Consider the following 20,614-nt stretch of genomic DNA (forward strand, 5'->3'; position numbering starts at 1 on the left):
GGAAGAGCACACCCACTCTTTGGGACAACGTAGTCACTTGTGCCTGGGTCCATGTCCTAGAATTGTGCTTACAAGTTGTTGAACCTTGCGTACTGCCCTTCTTGCTGAATCTGAGACTGTGCTCTGACTTCACCAACAAAGCTGCTGGGATTTCCATAGCCGAGAACAAGTCTTTTGTTTGAGGACTGAAGCTAGGGCAGCTTTTTAAAATGTAGCTTTCTCCCATAAGAAGTGTTATCACTGCCTATATGAAGAAGAAAGCAAGGTTTTAAAAAGCTTTCCGTTTGCCCAAACTAGTCTTACTGTAAAAACCTATCCGTAGGTTGCATTGCAAATGTGTATTTGTTTCTGAGGAGTGAAACAGAGGAAGGTGAGCAGGCTAGGATTTAGTTAGGTAGAATGTTGCATTAGTTCATTAATTTTCACAATCTTCCCAGATTTAAACCTCTTGTGTCAGATTGTATGGTTTGAAGTTGTAAATTCCGGATAAAAAGTTGTTATACTAGGCCTTCTACATTATGAAGTTCCTCACTTCTTGTATTAACTGCTTTCCAGCTGAGCCCCTTTCTCTTATCTGCTTTCTTTCCTATGGAAAACTCTCAGGCCAGTGTCTAAACTTGAGAGATCTTAGCTAAAAGCAGAAAGGAGAAGAGAGTTAATGTTCATACCTGGCTATTTCAAGTCATGTTTTTTGCATTGTTGTATTCAGACAGTTAAAAAGAACAAGTCATCTTTAAATCCTTTTTTTTTTTTTTTAATATACTGACAGCCACCAATCTTGTTTCATACAAGTAAGGAAAAGAACAAGTTGGATCGGTTAGCTGGGCCCTTGATGTGTGACAAAGATCCATTAGCGATCACACAGTGAGAAAAGGAGCCAGGTTGTTAGTAGAGGGGACAGCCCTGACCGCCAGATATAGAAGCAGCACTAATTCTACAGCCTTTTTAGCCTGTACCGTCACAAAGAGGGCACAGCTGGGTCACTCGGCTCACTAGTAATTGTGTTTTACAGACTTCTAAAGCAATTGGCTCAGTCAGTCCCAATTCAATAAAAGTGGAGAGCGAGAGCACTTTTGTTCTATTTTTTTTACTTGAAATTATTTCATTCAGCAGTCTGTCTTTTTTATTACCAGGACTTGACATTAGCACTCCAAGCTATATTAGCATCCATTTCAGCAGTTCAGTAATGGTATTAAAAAAACACTTAACTTCAACGGTGAATGGTTGTATGACAGTGCCATAAAAATCCACATTAAAAAAAACTTATGTATTTGTCCCTGCAATTTTTCCCCCCTCACTTGTTTAACCGCTTCAAAACTGTGCTGTCATTTGCAAAAAAACCTTTTTGCTCTGACGGAAACCCAAGAGAGACCAGCTCAACTGTTCTCCTCACCCCCTCGTTTCCCAGAAGTGGGGAGAAATGAGAGCAATTTAAAGGCAAATAAAAATAAAAATCCAGGAGCCCAAATGTCTGTTGTTTAGGAACTGGAGGGAAATAACCCTCCATTTACCACATCTGTTCCAAAACATACTGATGTCAATGAGTATTTGCCTGTTGGGTTCAATAGGTAATTAAAACAGAAGCCAACCAAGGAAGGACTAATAAACTCAAAATACCTGAGGTAAAAGTGTTTGGCACCTTGCGCCTTTGTGGGACTTATTTTGAACCCAGCACTCTCTCAGTACTTGGAATGAGACCTTAAGTACCTTGGCAATGCAGGATGCTCATAAATGACAACATTAGGTTCTAAATTTTGATTAAACCTTCTGTAATTAATCAATGGTAGATATGAAGCAGTTGTTGGGGTCCAGAGCTGCAAAATGCTCGAGACATAAAACATTACAAAGTAATTAGAGCGAGCTCCTTCACCAGAGAAAGGATTGCCTTCAATAAAGAGGTAAATGATAGCACCGTGTTTATTGTGGACGTAGGCAGCCAGTGCAATATGATAAACTGCAGGAGATACACATATCAGTAATCATCTGCATTATTAGTGTCATTAATCATAATTCTAAAAATATGACAGCAGCCGCCAACTTTTGACCAATTTTCCTTCTGCCTGTTGGCCGTTATAACTTCACTAATAGACCGCAGAGCTCCTGTGTGTGTGGCAGTTTTGCATTGAGAATGGAAGGTTAATTATATTTCAGCTGCTGATTCCTTCTCTCCTTGGAAAAGCCTTAGCACTTTGACAATCCCAGGAGCTTGCTGCTGTTAAACCGGTAAAACTTCTTTATTGAAATTTTCTTTGTTGGTCAGGAGTGAGTAGATGTTTCAAATGAGATATAAGCGCCAGGCTGGGACGGTTGCTCACCATTCTTGCTGTAAAGTAATCCTTGGAAGCCAAGCTGAATTCATACTTCCCTCTTTGCTTGGGCCTCCGGTGGATAGGTTTTTCTTTTTTTTATTTTAAAAAAATGTCTCTCAGAATTTAATAACCAATAGCAATAGTTAGTACAGAACAATTTCGTGGGATCCCAGCACTTCAATCTGGAGCTGGTGCAGATACCCTGGTGGTGGTAATCAGCCATTGAAGCACAGCTAGACGACTACTAAAAATATCATAAGAAACAATGTGTGTGTGTGTGTGTGTGTAAGAGAAAGACAAAGTCAAGAAGGCACTTATAACAAGCACAGTGTGTTTAAAATACTGTCAACGTCCAACAGTAGTCCGAGACACCTTTGGACTAAGGAGGCTGCCCCCCCCATCCTTCAGATAGCCATTTCAGGGAGTGTAAGTGCCTTCAAAAGGGGAAAGTTGCTAGGGGAACATTTCCCCACGAACTTCTTTTAGTCAGTTTATCTTAGAACCCAAGCCAAAGTAACTCTGATCCAAGAATGCTTGACTTCATTATACAATAATCTTTATTGTCATTGTCCCATACAGAACAACAAAATCTACATCAGACATTCAAAAGCCAACAAGCCTGCTATCCTAGCTATCCCAGCCTGGTTAGCCCCCTAAAAACTCTGATACCCCATAATTAAATACAATATACTCCCATAGAGACTACCTGCGTTTAAAACCAAAATTGCATTTGGATAGAAACTGTTTCTCAAGCAGCTAGTCCTAGTCTTTATAACCCTGTACCTTCTTCCAGAAGGCAGAAGCTGAAAGAGATCATTTCCGGGGTGTGCACTATCCTGCGCTATCTCTGCAGCTTTCTTATGGCACCTGGAAGCATAGATTTGATCCAAGGTTGGAAGAGTGCACCCAATTGTTCTCTCCGCAGTCTTTACAACCCTGGACAGCATTGTTTTTTTCCTGACCTTGCAGCTCCCAAACCACACACACAGACCATAAGTTAATACACTCTCAATAGTACAATGGTAAAATGCCATCAACAGGTCCTTTGAAAGATTATTTTTCTGGAGGATTCTCAGAAAATATAACCTCTGCTGTGCTCTATTCATCAGGTCTTTACTGTTTTCTCCCCAGGTTAGGTCATCTCTCAACTCCATTCCCAGAAATTGGAACACCAAGACCTGTTCCACACACTTCTCCTAAAATGGCATCAGTTTTAGGAGTATTTCTCCAAGCTTTAATTTCACCCCTAACTCAGGGGGATTATATTGTAAAACTTGTTACCATTTTACTCATTTTGGTTTGTAACAGGAGGCCATTCTCTCAGATAGGCATGCATGTTCATCACACCTTGACTGTAGCATATAGTAATAAGCTTACATTCATGGGCTGAAGTTTAGCACATAAATGTACGTTACAATCATATGATATGGAAAGCTGAACTGTGCTGTTCACCCGATCAAACAGCACAGTTCCCCTTGTCATATCATCTTGCAACAGAAGTGCTTTTTCGGCAGAGGAAGTTCACGCATTTCACCGTGAGTCATAAAAGGGAGAATAATCAACTGATGGGCATGCATGTGTGAGCAGTCTCCTTTTCAACCATTTCCTTTCAAAGTTCTGCATATATCCAGCGTTTAATTCAAAGTGCATTCCAAAGTGTGCTGCAAATTCTCCAAGCCTGCTAGGAGCAAGGTTATGCCGGAGACTTTATATGTTTTAGTTGCCTTACATGAACATTGTAATCACTCAAAGGGATTTGCACCACAGTGAACCAAAATAGCCACATAGCATCGCAGGGACATCACTCCATCTATTTTTTTCTGAGGTCATCGTTATTATTTCTAATATAAAATAATAATTTTTATCTTCTATATGACCCTTTAGCAGAGCTCCTAGCAGAGCTGTTTACACACTAAAAAGGCACAAAATATATCACAGCCTATATATTTCCCTAGCCTGCTCCTTTGGAATGGGGGAAGAGGGATTGCAGAACTTGCCTAAGTGATGTGTTGGAACACAAGTACATTGTGAGTGGCATTCCAATACAGCACCACAAAACCATTTTTAGGGTTTTGCTTTTCGTTTTGCAATTGAGCAGTATATAAATTAAGCAAAATAATAAATGTTATACCACTGCAATAGGCAGGCAAGTCAACTTAAAAATATCAAAGACTGGGATTTTGGCCATTTATTTGTTATTTGTTCGCCAACCGGTGGACAAGGTGGCACCGGACTCAGTTCAGAGATTCCCAAACAGTGTAACAAATGCCTGCTTGGATGTTCTGATAAGAAAGGGGAGGAGGATGTTTGGATTAAATATTTCATTTTAAAAATCACTCTCACTTCAAAATATGTTCCGAGAAATAAATCTCAGGAAGTTGTTATTCATTGAGAAGGAATTTTGCTTTTTGTGGATAGCCTATAAAAAAGCCACCGGAGTTATGTTCCACAGGTATGTATGAAGCTTTTGTGTGTAGATGAAAAACCTAGATAATGGCAGGGGCCTGATGATACCAAGCAATGAGGTCTGTGAAGCTGGCCTGCCTAAACTGCTGCTGCCTTCTAAATCTGAGAAAAAATGGTGGATAAATGTTGATAATTTTGGTCGATCTTTTCATTTAAATTTTCTAGACCAGTTTGCTGGTAAACCGTGAGGTTGACATGTCACAATGAAACTTACAAGCGCTCCTGAATAACTCTGGCAACTAACGCCAGTGGTTGTGCTTCTTGTTTGTAATGCCTTTTGATCTTTTAATGACCAACAATAGTAATATATTTAGAACGTGCCTTGACCTTGATGCTTGTGAGCACATGCAGCTGTTGGAAAAATGTAATTCTGTTCACACCGTAAGAGCCATCTGTTTTAACACCTCAACAGGTATGTACTGAATTACCAGGCTGTTCTGGAGTGCAGCGCTCTCAGGTCTTGGTTCTATGACAGAACTGCACTAGCAGATGACATGGCAGACAGAAAACTCCACGCTAAAACCCCTTGCATGACCTGCCCAAACATCATAATATCACTATCAGCAGAAGCGTGCATTCCTTGGTGATAACAAATTGCTTTTCCTTTTACTCTGGGTCTGCATTTTGTATGCAAAAGTCTTGGCCGCCCCTGCCAGCAGCCCAATAATTCTTGCTAACATCTTCCGAGTTACAGCATTTATAAAGTTGCAAAGTGGGGTAAACAAACCATCTGTTTGGCTTTACCATATATGTCATGCTCTCTTATTAGCATATTACGATTCATTTAGTAAACAAATTTGGTGATTTTGTTCATGTCAAAGTCAGAGGGAGCTTGAAGATGATTAACATTCCTGGGACAGGCACATTAATACATTGCTTCCTCTGCAAAGTTAAGTGGCTTCTCGGGAGAATCGCCCCTTGTTGACAAGATGAGACTGTCAATTTTGTTTGCCTGCCACATTAGGGGCCATAAGGGGATGGCAAGCTCTGAGAATGAGGAACGGTGGAGGCAGCATCATTCACTGCGAATTGAGAAAAGAAGTCTAATTCTGATAAATGGTCGACCCCAATACATCCTACCTGTTATTACAACAGACGTGCCGTATCTGTGCAGTAAATTAGTTAAACCCCTAAAGAGTTTGGTGAGAGCTTATCTTCAAGTGAATAATTTGAGTGGAGAGGGAGCTGTCTTCGTGACCAGTGTGAATGATTTGTTTCATATTGAAAGGGATGGTAATGACTGGGGCTCCGCGTCTAATTTGCAAGAATTTGCTTGTCCTTTATTTCCCGCATTTAATAAGCACTTCTTTACTTCTTCTTCTTCTTTTCTTTTCTTTTTTTTAATAGGTGCTGAACTGTATTTTACCTTTTGGATTTTCTTCCAATGAAAGGTTAATATTTTCTCAGATTCTATGCAATTCATAAAAAAAGCTTTAGAAACAAATGTCGCTTGTGCTGCTGGAGTAGAATGTTTTGCATTTCACTGGGCAGCAAAGTAGTGCCCTGTCTACAGCCACTGCTCTGAAACGCTGGCAATGGGGGGAAAACTACCATTAAGCCTCCCCAGTTATGGACACATCAGATACTGCATGCACACAGCAAAATATGAAGATATACTCTTCAGGCCTCTGTGGGTACCCAATTTTTCAGTGCAAGAAAAGGCAAGGTGAAAGGCAGTTTCTGTGGTGCTGGGAAGATAAGATTAAGAAATAAGAAAGTTTTGGTTTCCAGTTTTTAGGTAAAATCAGAATGCCATATCTGCTCACAATCGTGTCAAAGGAGTTGAGGGCTTCCTTCTGTTTAAAGGAAACATCAGGATTTATCTGTTCTTGTAAATTTGCATACTGAGACAGATTTTTCATTCTGATGTTTCCATTTAGATTTCATGCAAGACTGTAGCTGAGGGAGGAATCTTTTACACCTTTGTGGAAATTCCCTGCCTGACTTTTCAGCTTTTGGGAATAAAAGCGGCTCCCTCGCCCCCTTACATTTGCGCAAACCTAAGGAGAGGCATAAAGGCAACATTGTACCAGATTATTCAGTATAAATTCAACCTGCACCCACCTTTCATTGTGTTGGCCAATGAATGCAAAGCACTGGGTTACCTGATAAGCACTCGGTCTTGGTTTTAAATTTCATTAAATTAACTGTTAACCTTTAAAATAAGGATAGGGAACCTGTGGCCCTCCAGATGTTGTGGGACTTACAACTTCTTTCATCCCTGACCATTGACCAGGCTGGTGTCTCAGTCCAACGACATTTGGAGGGCCTCAGGGTTAGCCACCCTTGCTTCTAATCGTATTCGGCAACCATAAATTATTTTCTGGCTATTCTGTAATTATTCTCCTCCCCTTTGGGCCTCCCTCACTACAAAACATCTGACTATTGAATATTTAAATGCACAGTGGATCATAGCTTTGGCTTACACATTTTCCCACAAGCTAAGCTTTGTTTTGAATTTCAGGCCAAAGTAAACATACAAGCATAAACAAGGCAAAGACAAAACTCCATCACTTTGTTTTGGGGGGGGGACAATGGGATGCCATTAGTTTTATATGCATATAGACAGAACCATAGACTGCTTCCAGTAGTGCTTGGAGTTTGTATGCCAAAAAGAGAAAGGATCGTTTTTGGAGGTGAAGGCTTTTGCATAGCTAGTCACAGTTATGCAGCCCACCTGAATGCATCTTCAGATACAGGGTACATACACTCACAGAAGGCAAAATAATAAAAAATTAAATTAAATCCCCAAATACACCAACATTAAATACAAAATAATAGTGCTCTGTCAATTTCTTTCATGCAGTACATCAAAAGAGTACTTTAGTAAGGTTCTTACTAATAAAAGTGGAAAATTACCTAGGAGTGTATTTTATTTCCTTGTTTACTCTTGTGGGCTGAAGAATCAGACACTTCCAAGGACAGCCTCTGGAGGAAGAGATTTTTGAAAGGCCTTGCCGGCCAAATGGAGTGGAGGAAGGCAAATGATTATTGGTTGTTTGGTTTGGGGAGGGGGCGGGCAAAGGTGCCAGGAAGTCTTTTCATGGAGCATAGAAATGTAGATGTTTCACAGAGTGGCGAACCTGCCTTATCTGCCCTCCCTGCTGATACACAACCCTTGCATTGTGTATATGTACCATGAATAGCTGAAATCGGGTGTCCGTCTTTATTTAGCAAAAATTATATACTGCTTGATTGTTTAAAAAGAAGGCCTCTTAAGCAGCTGAAACTTCTTAAGACTGCTGAAAGTCTCAGGCAAGTTTTGTAGCTATCTGAAATCTCAGAGATATACCGATACTCAGCTAAATGTGAGCAGCGGCCTTCAGACAAACACTCTTTGGCGTATGTTGGGGTTAGGGTTAGGGGGTAGCTTCGGAGAAATATATGAATACTTATGAATTTATCTGAAATTGTCAGTTTTCATATGTAGATGTCACATTCACTCAATTTGTGGCATTTTCTGTAACACCTGTATTATTAAAAGATTTGATGAAATGGCTAGGTTAGTCTCAGAACAAAAAATGTTATAGTCCCCAGTCTTCTTAGAGGCTTTGAATTCATAGACACTAAGGATGTAAGACAATGGAACTATTGGAACTGGTTTTGTAACAATGCTGACAATTTCTAGTAGATTCCTTCCATCGTATAGCAGATTCCAGCATTGTAGGCCGGAGGAATAGAAACAGGAGCCAACTGCTAGGGACCGTGGTTCCTTTGCGCCCCCCCCATAAAATATTTGAGGGAGCCAGAAAAAACAAAACCCAAAGTTGATGGACATTGCCATTCAAATGGTGTGCATGTGCCAGGTCTTGTGATCGATTATGTGGGGCGGGGATTATCTGGGTCCCTCCAGTATTTTATACTAGTTGACACCCCTGGGAGTACATGATGCTTGGGTCCCTTTCCAACTCTGCAATTCTGTGGTTCTATTAATCTTCTTATATCCTTCTTTTATTTCAATGTGGGACCTAAGGCCACATACATATGGTTCCCAGGCAGTCTCCTAGCCAGGTGCTGGCCAGACCCAGACAGGTTTCGCATATGTGCTTTCAGACATGCTCTGGGATAGTTTACTTGGTCTGTTGTAGCTAGATGACATTTAACCATTGCATAGTCTAGTTAGATCAGGCATAGGCAAACTCGGCCCTCCAGATGTTTTGGGACTACAACTCCCATCATCCCTGACCACTGGTCCTGTTAGCTAGGGAGGATGGGAGTTGTAGTCCCAAAACATCTCGAAGGCCGAGTTTGCCTATGCCTGAGTTAGATGGACACATTTCTCCTGCATTGGAACCTGTCACAATTAAGTGGGGCTGCAGCAGGGAACATTTTTTCATAGACTGTATATATTGGCTATCATTGGGGGGAGGATCTCACACACACTTCCAAAGCAGGGGGGAGGGGGATAAGCTCAAAATTTTTACTTATTTCAGACCATAAATATGATGTAACCAGTTGTCAAAATCAGTAAGAATTGTAGGTCATATGGCTGAAGAACGGCCAAAGTGAAATCTTTATAAAAGGCAGAAAATGTTTGACCATCTTTCTTTGATGCTCTCTGATATTTAAGGAAAAGCTTTAAAATATATTTAATGTACCAGTGGGGGAGAAATTTGTTCAGTTCACATTTCAATGTGAGCCTGCTAAATTCACACTTCTCATAACATTGCACAAACCAAACTGGAAGTGCTACAGAATAATAATAATTGGGGGGGGGGGATAATATAGTATTGTCTTCGTTGTGTACACAGTAAGAAGTAAGCCGTTTCATCTATATACTTTTTATCTTTTTTTAAATCATGTATTACATTGCAATGAGTGTGGTTTTATTTATTTGTTTGTTTGTTTGTTTAAAAATGCAGCGATTCTTGGAAATGTGTTTCTCTGAATTTTGCAATGCATTTTTAAACAGAAAATGCATTTGAAATGTACACATTATGAAAAAGTGCACACACAAAAATGCATATACATCAGTGAACATAACACCTAAAGATCAGCACATTAGGGGTGGGGGAATTGCTTGCAAAAATATGCACATTGTACAAAATTGCAAAGTTAAAATGTGCGTGAAAGTGTATATGAAACCAAACTGACCCAAACTGACAAATTAATCCATCTCCCATTTTATGGACATTTAGAAGCAGAACTTCCCTACAGGTGTTTCCGCATGCCTGAAGAGGAAAGAACTAAGTAAGATTTTCACCAGATTTTTTTTTACCTAAAGTGAAATTTAAAGATAATTGGGGTGGGCAGAGAAGCCAAAAGAGGTTTTGTAAGACTGATGACATTTCTTAGGGCAATTCTGACACTTTTAAGCTGTCTGATTTTTGCCTAAAGAAAGTAATTTTAGATGTCTGCCCTCTGGTGCAACATTTGATGAACTTCTGTAAGAGTAGTAGCATTTCTCAGGAAGATTTTACATATCTCTAGATGTAAGGTAGAAACGGTCGGTCTTAGGGCTGAAGCTAGATTTAAAGCACTTAGCCTTTTAAGTATTCAACATGCACCCTGTCCCTGTTGAATGTACTTATCATGCATTTATCATGCACTTATCACTGAACATTTGAGTATAATACTAGCATATCTGCGCTGCACCCACCCAGCCCAGTAGCTCCAGGCCTATAACACGACAACTCTCTGAACATTTCTTTACATTTGAATAAAGCATCCCCAGTCCTAATGTATCTTTGAACTCCATGATTTCGCTATTAATCTGAAAATGTTTTTAAAAAATAAAAATCCAAATGAATAATAGTATGCCCCCCACTAACACACACAAACACAAGGTATCCGATTATATTTTCGCATGATCTTGGAGAGGATTCTCCAACATGAGTGATATAGATTAAGAAATGAATGTAACAGAATCAATTCTTTTGAACTGTGGTTGCATAATGGAAATCGACTGCTATGAATGAACCCATGTTCAGAAGTTATGAACAGCAGGGCTAATGCACTGCAATGAGTTCATCTTTATTATTGCATTACACCTGAATCAATTGATAAAGCAAGTTTTTTTTAAAAAAAAAGCTAGGAATGGCACTTAATTGAATAAAAGTCAATGTAATTATATTAGGAGAAGCCAATGGTACTGCTGACAAACGGATAAGGGACTTTGTCGACGAAAGTGCCAGAACTTGTCCACACATTTCTGTACATCATTTGCCTGACAGACATTAACGGCCAGTACATAAGTTTAATTAGATTACTGATAGCTACTGCTATAAATGATAAGTGAATGGATATGGCATCATTTCCTATTGATAGCTGAAACCAGCTGCAACTTTTAACAGGTCACCAATCAGGAAAGCAACTTTCGCTTGGAGAAGAGGGTGAAACAATATTAATATTTCTTTGCATTGTATTGCATTCAGTAAACCCTGATGTTATTTGCATGACAAATCTGGCTGTTCTAGCAGGAAACCAAGGAATAAAACAAGAGAGAATTGACAGGCTTTGCACTTCCTAGCTACATTTACACAAAACTCAGCTTGTAGTGTATTTTAGTGGGGCATGGGGGAAATTGGGAAAAGGCAAGCCTAAGTTCGACTCAGTGCCATGCTGTTAGGCTGCTCTACATAAAGGCAAGGCCAGTGCAGTGCAGTGCAGTGAACAGCATGGTGGGTTTGAATGTCAGAAACCCCCCTAGTTCAATTATCTGCATAGCTACGTAGTTCATTAGTTGGCAGGGCCGGATTTCAGTTTGATGAAGCCCTCAGCTACTGAAGGAATGGGGCCCTTTATATGTCCAGCTGTCCTTTGTCCACAACAAATTGTCGCTCTGTTGAATATATGCTATATGGTAATTTATGGACCTAATAGGTATCTAAAGCCATTAGCACATAACAAAATACGTACCGTCTTTTTTGCTCTATAAGACTCACTTTTTCCCTCCTAAAAAGTAAGGGGAAATGTGTGTGTGTGTGTGTGTGTGTGTGTGTTATGGAGCGAATGCAGGCTGCACAGCTATCCCAGAAGCCAGAACAGCAAGAGGGATTGCTGCTTTCACTACGCAGCGATCCCTCTTGCTGTTCTGGCTTCTGAGATTCAGAATATTTTTTTTCTTGTTTTCCTCCTCCAAAAACCAGTCTTGTGGTCTGGTGTGTCTTATAGAGCGAAAAATACGGTATTTTATAAAAGAAATTGTTGAACTGAAATACAATTAAGAAGAAGTATATTAATAGTGAAGTAATTATTAAGCTCTAACTCAAAATGTTTTTTTATTCATAACAAACTTAATAATGCAAACACATTGTCATTGACAATTTTTTTCTTTAATTTTTTTTTTTTGGGGGGGGGGCTTGTTTAGCTTATATGTAAATCCAGCACTGGTAGTTGGCCTTACTTAGGCATGTCAGACTCCCTCCCTCTAAATGACCACCGTGGGCTGCTGCCATTAGGATTGCTGGGTTGCATCCCAGAAAGTGTGCGTGTAGCTCTACGTGAATCAGAAGACTGGGCAGCCATCTCTCACCCATTCCTAACCCAGTCCCATTGTTTACCAACCCTACGGCTCCATGGCACACCTGGATCCCTGCTTCTTAGAACAGGCAGGTGTGTGTCGAGACTGGGAGATAATTGGAGGGAGAAACTACATGCATGTTCTCTGCAGTGTGTTCTGGCAACCCTAGTCGTGAGACTAAAATGTTGCCACCGGGAGCTTCTCAGAGAGAGGGCGGGATGCACACATTTAAAAGAGGGAGTTGCTCAAGTGCAATAGCTGACTATGTGCTCCTGTTTGTTTTTGCCATGAGAGTTGGCAGTGGCATGGCAAGCTCCTGCCCTCAGATAGCTTGTTCATGGAACAACCACTTAACTGCCGCAGCCAAAGCTGCCACATGTTTCTGCTTGCTTGTAAGATGCAGTCAGGGAAGCAAGCAGACATCCTAGATATGGTTTCTTGGTGTCAGTAACTGGACCATGAATCTCAATAGCACTGTTACACATGTGCAATAACTAGCAAAAACAACTGCAGCTTGTTAACATGCAGGCGTTCACAGCTAAGTGCTTCCTGTATTTTGCTTAGAAAGTTTCCCTTTGAATCATTTGCCATCTGACACTAGAATGGGCAAGAAATAATTCTGTCTAGGAGCCTGTACGGCCTTTTTTTCTGTTTATTTATCATTCATGGATGTGAATACAGCATGCATCTGTTCAGAACAAATCTGTGGATGATGTGAATTTGCCTGTGTCTGATTTGATTTATGGTTTTAGATTGTGCAGTTGGTCCGGTAACCATCAGGACAACAGTGTAAGTGAGATGATGGGTGACAGAAAATGATCTCATGGCCGAAGCATTTTTAGCCTGTATTTTATTGTTTTAAGATTCTCTTTTCTTTTTTTCTTTTTTTTTAAGCCAGATGTGACTGGATTGGAATGTGAATTTGTTCTCTTTCTCTCTTTCTCTTTCTCTCTTGTCTCCTTCTTTCTATCTCTCTCACTGTCTCCCTCTTTCTTTTGTGATCTCGATTTAGCAAAAGATTAGAAAGCTGATCTTATCACAAGGTAAGCTCAGCCTTCGTAAGCGCAGTGTGGGGTACATGTGTAACACACTTGTGTGCTTAGAAAGAAACAGTAGTACAATAGTTTCTGTGAAAGGATCGCTGTCTCGTTGGGAATGAACGGACAGTATATGCCTTGCATCTCTCCTTCCCCACCCCTGAAAAAAATATCAGACATATTTCTCGCTAGTTCTTCTCCATAGAGAGAGCTCCTATGGGACCCAAATTTACTTCCCCTCAATTATCAATCATCCTTAAACCAGCAACAGCCACCTGCCTTCTGTCAAAGGGAAAAGTAGGTTGTTATCCTACTTTGCTATATTTAATAAGGTAAATGAGTTATGACAATATATGATGAATCATGTAAATAGATATGGAAAATTAAGTTTACATTATTCTACACCCTCCCAGCCCACTATAATGCACACTTGGGTTATTCTGCTACTTTTGGGAGCCCAGCTGGTTGAGAGAAAGGCTCTCGATGAATCCACTGTTTGAACCAATGACGTTCAAATGATATAAAGAAATCTTGCATTGTCATCTTGGGTTTCCTACACTCAAGTCACACAAATTTGGAAGGCGCATCCATGTGCAGAAACAGTTGGCTTTGTTAGATTGGGAACCGCACACCCAGATTGCACCCAGATGTGCATCTTGCCTCACAATGCACATTTGAGCAGCCGGCAGCCAGCGCAGCCCCCATTTGAACTGCAAGGAGAGAATGAGGGCAGGCATTTCCACCCACATGGCAAAGCACATTGCCCACCACTTCCTTAGACAGGAACACACTGTAAAGGTAAAGGGTAAAGGGACCCCTGACCATTAGGTCCAGTCGTGGCCGACTCTGGGGTTGCGGCGCTCATCTCGCTTTATTGGCCAAGGGAGCCGGCGTACAGCTTCTGGCTCATCGGGCCAGCATGACTAAGTTGTTTTTGGTGAACCAGAGCAGCACACGGAAATGCCGTTTACCTTCCCGCCGGAGCGGTACCTATTTATCTACTTGCACTTTGACGTGCTTTCGAACTGCTAGGTTGGCAGGAGCAGGGACCGAGCAACGGGAGCTCACCCCGTAGCGGGGATTCGAACTGCCGACCTTCTGATCGGCAAGTCCTAGGCTCTGTGGTTTAACCCACAGTGCCACCCGCGTCCCCCGGAACACACTGTAGTGTGCAACTATAACTGGATTTGAAACTCTTCTTATTTTTTTATTTTAGGACATCTTTTCCCCACCCCACTCTGATTTTTCAGCTGTGCATTTGCTTTGTGTAAATGCACAACTGAAATGTTGAGTGCGCCCGCCTCTACTGTCAGTTGGAGCAAGAGTTTGTGGGTTCACATTGTGACCAGGCCAAGCTCAAGGAACCCCACCTCAGCCTTTACTGGCTGCATATAATAAAATATCATTGTTCCTCTTGGCTGTGCATGTTGAGTGACCCCCACAGCCTGCAAACTCATGCTTTTCAAGGTATTCAGTAACCTTGTAGCCCTCCCAATTGCTTTTTGCCAAATGACACCTGGAAACAGGAAGATATGTAAACCTGGCAATTAATTGAGCCCATAATGAGAGATGTATTGTGGCCCATGCTGTCTGTTACAGGACTCCAAACTTGCTTTGCAGACAGTGACAGATAATCTATGGAATTTAAAACATTAAGTTTCAGTAATGAATTTGCATATTCCACTTTTCATTTATTATTTTCTGCCCAAACCCTGAGGATTTCCTGGGGTGGGAGGGAGAGGAGAAATCAATGGATTTAAATAAACATAATAAGGGCATTGAAACGATCATGTGAATCAATATAAAAAGGCCCAATTTGTGTGGACATGGCTCAGTTTTAAGTCGCACAGAATCACACGTTCTTCCACTACTATTTTAAAACAACAACTCCTCTTATAAGTCATTCCACTCAACATGGATTTAGTTTTTCAGTTACTCTTGCAGCCCCAAATTTCACTGCATGCGTAACTTTTAAGCCAAAATGCCTGACTGGAATCTGTGGTAGCCCTAAGCAAGGATTATATTAAACACTTGTCGAATCAGGCTCAAAAGACCTCATCCATTCAAAGATTTCAATGTTTTATTCCATTTAAGATTGGTCTTGACCAGAAACATTTAAGGTTCCCCCTCATTATTGGGAAAAAAGATAAAACTAGCCTAACTGTTTACAGAGTCTCTCCAGTTTATACTGGTCTTTTTGATTACAATCCCAATCTATAACCAGCAGCTCCAATGTTGTGTATATATAGAAAGAGATTCTACTGATTTCTCTCCCTCTTGCCTAGTTCTTTTTGAAAGAGGCTCCTTTTGTAAGAGCTGCAGTAATCTGTTGGTCAAAAACCAAAGCAGGTTACGTTGCTGAGTAGCTGAAGTTCCTTGTAATCCTAAGTGTCCATTATAGTAATGCCTGGATTTCCAAGAGAAGAGGCAATAGAAGTAGGATTGCATGAAAATCCCCATCTTGCTAACTTATGTTTTGACCTGCAAGTTTTGCGTTACAAATGTAATCAGCGATACGGTGTGTTGTTTTTTCCTCCCTCCCCGCCCCCTCTTCCTATTTCTTTCCTAGACACAGTGCTAACATAAACCTGCACCGTAAACTGTTGACCAAAGAACTGGATGACATGGGCCTGGACACTTCTCAGCCCTCGCTTAGCAAGGACCTCCGTGACGAGTTTTTGATGAAGATCTACGGCGCCCCGCATCAGATGGGCTTTGACATACGGGAAGACACCTCCTCCCCGGCAGGTACTGAGGACTCCCACCTGAACGGGTACGGAAGGGGCATGTCAGAAGAATACATGGTGCTAGACCTCAGCACCACCTCCAGCATCCAGTCTAGCAGTAGCATCCATTCCTCCAGAGAATCCGACGCGGGGAGCGACGAGGGGATTCTCCTTGATGATGTGGACGGCGCAAGTGACAGTGGGGAGTCGTCACACAAGGCAGACGCCCCGGCCTTAGGGGTCGGCGTGGGCGCCGAAGTCCCGGGCTCCCTCATGTTCAACAGCGTTTCCATGAGCAATGGGGGGATCGTGTGTAACATTTGCCACAAAATGTACAGCAACAAGGGGACTCTCAGGGTGCATTACAAGACTGTGCACCTGCGGGAGATGCACAAGTGCAAAATCCCTGGGTGCAACATGATGTTTTCTTCTGTCCGCAGCCGGAACCGGCACAGTCAGAACCCAAACCTGCATAAAAACATTCCCTTCGCTTCACTAGACTAGTTCAAAGATGGACGTGGCAAACGCCAGTAGCTCTCGCAGAGGGTTTCCGCTACTTTGAACTGCCATTTACAGACTATTATATAAATATATATATATATAAATATAAATATATATCTTTTTTTTTCTTTTTTAACAAAACAGAAAAAAACAAACACCAGGTGCTTTTTTTTCCCTTTTCCTTTTTCTATTTTTTCCTTTTCTTGTTTGTCTGTTTTTATTTTGTGTGGGTTGGGGTAGTAAGTTTAACCTGGGAGGAAATTTCCACTGCTTCAAAGAGAACAAACGAACGTACACACACACACACACACACACACGAACAAACTTGCATTTTGAAGCCCCACTTTTGTTATAAAACCCGTGGTCATCTCCAAAGAGACTGTTTCTTTTACCTTTGACTGTCGCCTGCAATCTTGAGGAAGGGGAGAAATGCAGGGGAGGGGGGGCACAAGGAAACACAGCACTGCAGAGAGAGGGGGGGGAAAGAACAAGTACAATTGTCTTTTGTGAATGTTAAACCTTTGAGAGGACCATCAACTACACATGGCTGTTACACTTGTATATATTGAGCCTTGAAGGGCCTGTCATGTAAAACAATTGTATTGATGGTGGTTAACTTTTTGTTTTATTTTTATTTGGGGGGGTTGTTTTTTGTTCGGTTCGGTTTTACATTTACATCCAGCTGTTAGATATGCGGGGAAGGGGGGAGAATAGTTTGCTGGCTAGCTCTGTTCATTTATATTAGCTTCAGTGCACATTTAGAAAAAAAGAAAAAAAAGAAGAAAACACAAGGTCTTGTTTTTTAACTACCTGCTAGAGATGCGTAATGGGGAGGTGCTGGCATGCTTTAGAGCACCTGATCTGATACAGGTTTTTTTTAAGGGATTTTTTTTTGTCTTGTTACTATTACATAAATCCAGTCATGCACTTTTTTCTTACACAATGTGGGGATGTGTAATAATATCCATACCCTTTTTTCCCTTAAAAAGTATTGCCATACTTTCAGTGTCTTATTGATTAAGAAAAAAAAAGAAAGGAAAGAATTAACACTTTGTTAGAAGTGGTCCGGTCAGTATGGGGCGAGAATGCCGAACAAATAAAATAAAAAATAAAAGTGTTAAATGTTAACATGAAACTGCCAACTTTGCACAAGTTTTCAGTAACCAAAATATAATCAGCTGCTGTGGCCTGCGGGGAAAAATATCCTAGGAATTTGGGAGCAAGGAGAGAATACACATGAATGTCCTTCTCAGGTTCTAAATATTATCCACAAGTGAGTCTGTAGGTTTATAGACAAAAAAAAAGCAGAGCTTCACAGTGTGAGACATTTCTTCAACTGAGAAAGGATGGGCTTCCAGTTGAAATTGTCCAGTTGAATTGTGTGGGACTTACTTTTGATCTGCAGTAGCTTAGAAGGAGGTCACAGTGACTTAAGGGCCAAATCCGAATTCCTGAAATGAATTTGTATGTTCTCTACTGAAGACTTGGGCTTTAGTTGCATGAAAATGAAAAACAATTCTAACCTCTGCAAAGTTGTCTGGTGTGCACTGGAAAGTGCCGAGGTATGATCAAGGCATGGTTTTTGTTTTTTTTTAAAAGAAGCAATCGAAAGCCATTAATGGCACAAGCACTTAAAGCTTGGAAACGGTGTGCCATTCATTAGATTGGGTAACTTCCCCTTTGGAGAAATCGGAAGCTGGTGGCTGCGTATAGGGAGGGACCCAAACCGAAAATTCATGTTTTCATCTTTTGTACTTTCCCAACATGATTTGTCAGAGAACAATTACAGTAGAGTTGGGAAAGAGTGTGTTAGAGGAGAGGCCAATGATTGAGGAAGACAGGGAGAAGCTGCTCACCAAATCTTTTCTTCTTCTTCTTTTTGTTTCTGGTGTTTACATGTGTTGTCTGAGCATGGCAAACCGCACTGGCAGCCTGCGTTACCACAGCATACTGACTGAATGATGATATTTACTTAAGCTCAGCCTACAGCCAAGACCATTATGGTGTGTGTCATATAACAGATCTTTTCTCTCTCTTTTTTTTAAAGAATACACAAGGAATATTTCCGCACACAGTGCATTGCTAACTCAAAGAGAGTGCTTTTCTTTCCTAGAACATTTCTCTTGTAACTGCGAAACCAGAAATACTTGGGTTGCTTTCAGCTTCCAAGTTGACTCTGTTGTGCAATTTCAACCACTGTTCATTGCAAACTGGCATTAGCAATCCAGTCTTAATTTTACTAGCGGAAACTATTCCAGTTAAATAGATTCCCCCGTCTTCCTTGGCCCTCATCCACCTCTAGTTAGTTGTGGCTGAGTCTCATTTGAACCAACAGGAAGACGTTAGTCTCAACTGAACTAAACCCTATCCTTTCATTGGGACTTAGGCTTGTCTAACTTTCCCTTGTTTGAAAGCAGTATATGCTACAGTACTTTTTTCTCCTAAAACAAAAATATAAATACTAGTTGCAGTATCTCCATGTGTGTGTAAAAAAGAAAAAGAAAAAGATGTCTTTATTAATTGAAATGCCTTATCTTAGGCCATATTTCTTTGTTTTCAAATAGTGGACACAACTTCTGACATTATTTACAGATTTCCTAAAGACTCTTTTAAAAGTGTTACCGACCAGTATGTCAAAAAAATATGTTTACATCAAAAACCTCCACAATTTTTGCTGACTTGGTTTTTTTTTCATTTGTGCTTTGTCTTTTTTCCAAAGTCTTAATTACTTTCGTTTATAAAAATTAAATGGAGAGATGCTTTGTTTTGTTTTATGCTACGTATGTACAGTATGCTTGTGAAAGGGAACATAGAAAAGTAAAGGTTTGTTCTTCCCAAACAAATTAACTTTTGTAGTGTTATCTGTACTGCACTGTCTCTTCAAACCCTGCCCTCTGCCCAGCTATTAGGAACCAAGCAAGAAGAAATGTTGAAAAAGGCAAAACAAACCTTAAAAAAATGGCTAAATGATATCTAAGGAACATTTTTTAAAAAAATTAAAAAACCCAACACTGTTTTTGAAGTATGTATGGTATAAATAAATATCGTTTTTAATGAAAAACATATTTGAGGTATATAAATAATTCTTTCCTGAATAAATCACTGTTCTGCATTCTCATTTTACTTTTGTTTCTGCTAAAGGTCAAATGGCTTTGGTAAAACTAGATTGGAAACTTAAACATCATCAAGTAGGCCTTATTCAGCAAATGAGTTGCACAGGCAACATCTGTTTGTTACACAAAACGAAACAGGATGGTAGATAATTGTAGTGAATCAGAGAAAAACAGACACACGGTTTAGGCATTAACATTCTTTCATACCTACCAACATTTGAAAGTATGGGAGAAGCTTGTGGTGAGATAGGCTGCACACACTAAACATAAATATGGTTTAAAATTACTTAACTGCCTAGCTTCTGCCTAAGGCAGTGATTCCCAAACTGTATGCTGTCGGAAGAACTAATATGCGTCTTGAAAAATGAAGCCATCATTTTGGAAGCAAGTGCCACCCTAGCCCCCCCCCCCCGACTAAAGAAACCATACAGCGTTTGCACTGTCTTGGTATAGAAGAACCACCATCATCATCTCAAGGGCTTTGCATGCAAAAGGTTGCAGATTCAGTTCTTATCATCTCCAGGTAGTGGGTGGGAGAAACACCTGGAGAGTTACTTCCAGACAGTGTAGGCAATAATGAACTAGAGGGACTAATGACTTGACTTGGTCTAAAACAACTTCCAAGTAAGGCAGACAGAGTGGGATTCCTTGGTGTAACTCAGCAAGTAAAGGTAAAGGGACCCCTGACCATTAGGTCCAGTCGTGACCGACTCTGGGGTTGCGGCGTTCATCTCGCTTTACTGGCAGAGGGAGCCGGTGTACAGCTTCCGGGTCATGTGGCCAGCATGACTAAGCCACTTCTGGCAAACCAGAACAGCGCATGGAAACACCGTTTACCTTCCCACCAGAGCAGTACCTATTTATCTACTTGCACTTTGACGTGCTTTCGAACTGCTAGGTGGGCAGGAGCAGGGACCGAGTAATGGGAATTCACCCCATCACGGGGATTCGAACCGCCGACCTTCTGATCGGCAAGTCCTAGGCTCTGTGGTTTAACCCA

General features: G+C 40.8%; 1 protein-coding gene across 9 annotated transcripts in view; it reads left to right on the forward strand.

The window, feature by feature from the left end:
- The window catches only part of BNC2 (basonuclin zinc finger protein 2), a 418,715-nt gene extending 399,151 nt beyond the window's left edge, over window positions 1-19,564 (forward strand). For 6 of the 9 annotated variants that reach the window (XM_081176204.1, XM_081176201.1, XM_081176202.1 and 3 more), the window contains one exon: window positions 15,844-19,564. In XM_081176204.1, the coding sequence (XP_081032330.1) occupies window positions 15,844-16,504 (661 nt within the window). In that variant the 3' untranslated portion in view covers window positions 16,505-19,564. Of the gene's footprint in view, window positions 1-6,122; window positions 6,167-13,249; window positions 13,281-15,843 lie in introns of those variants that run through there. The other 3 variants (XM_081176206.1, XM_081176200.1, XR_014003285.1) reach the window with 3 other exon arrangements.
- The last annotated feature ends 1,050 nt before the right edge of the window (window positions 19,565-20,614 follow it).

The sequence above is a fragment of the Podarcis bocagei genome (assembly GCF_964188305.1).
Source record: "Podarcis bocagei genome assembly, chromosome: 17".
NCBI lineage: Eukaryota > Metazoa > Chordata > Lepidosauria > Squamata > Lacertidae > Podarcis > Podarcis bocagei.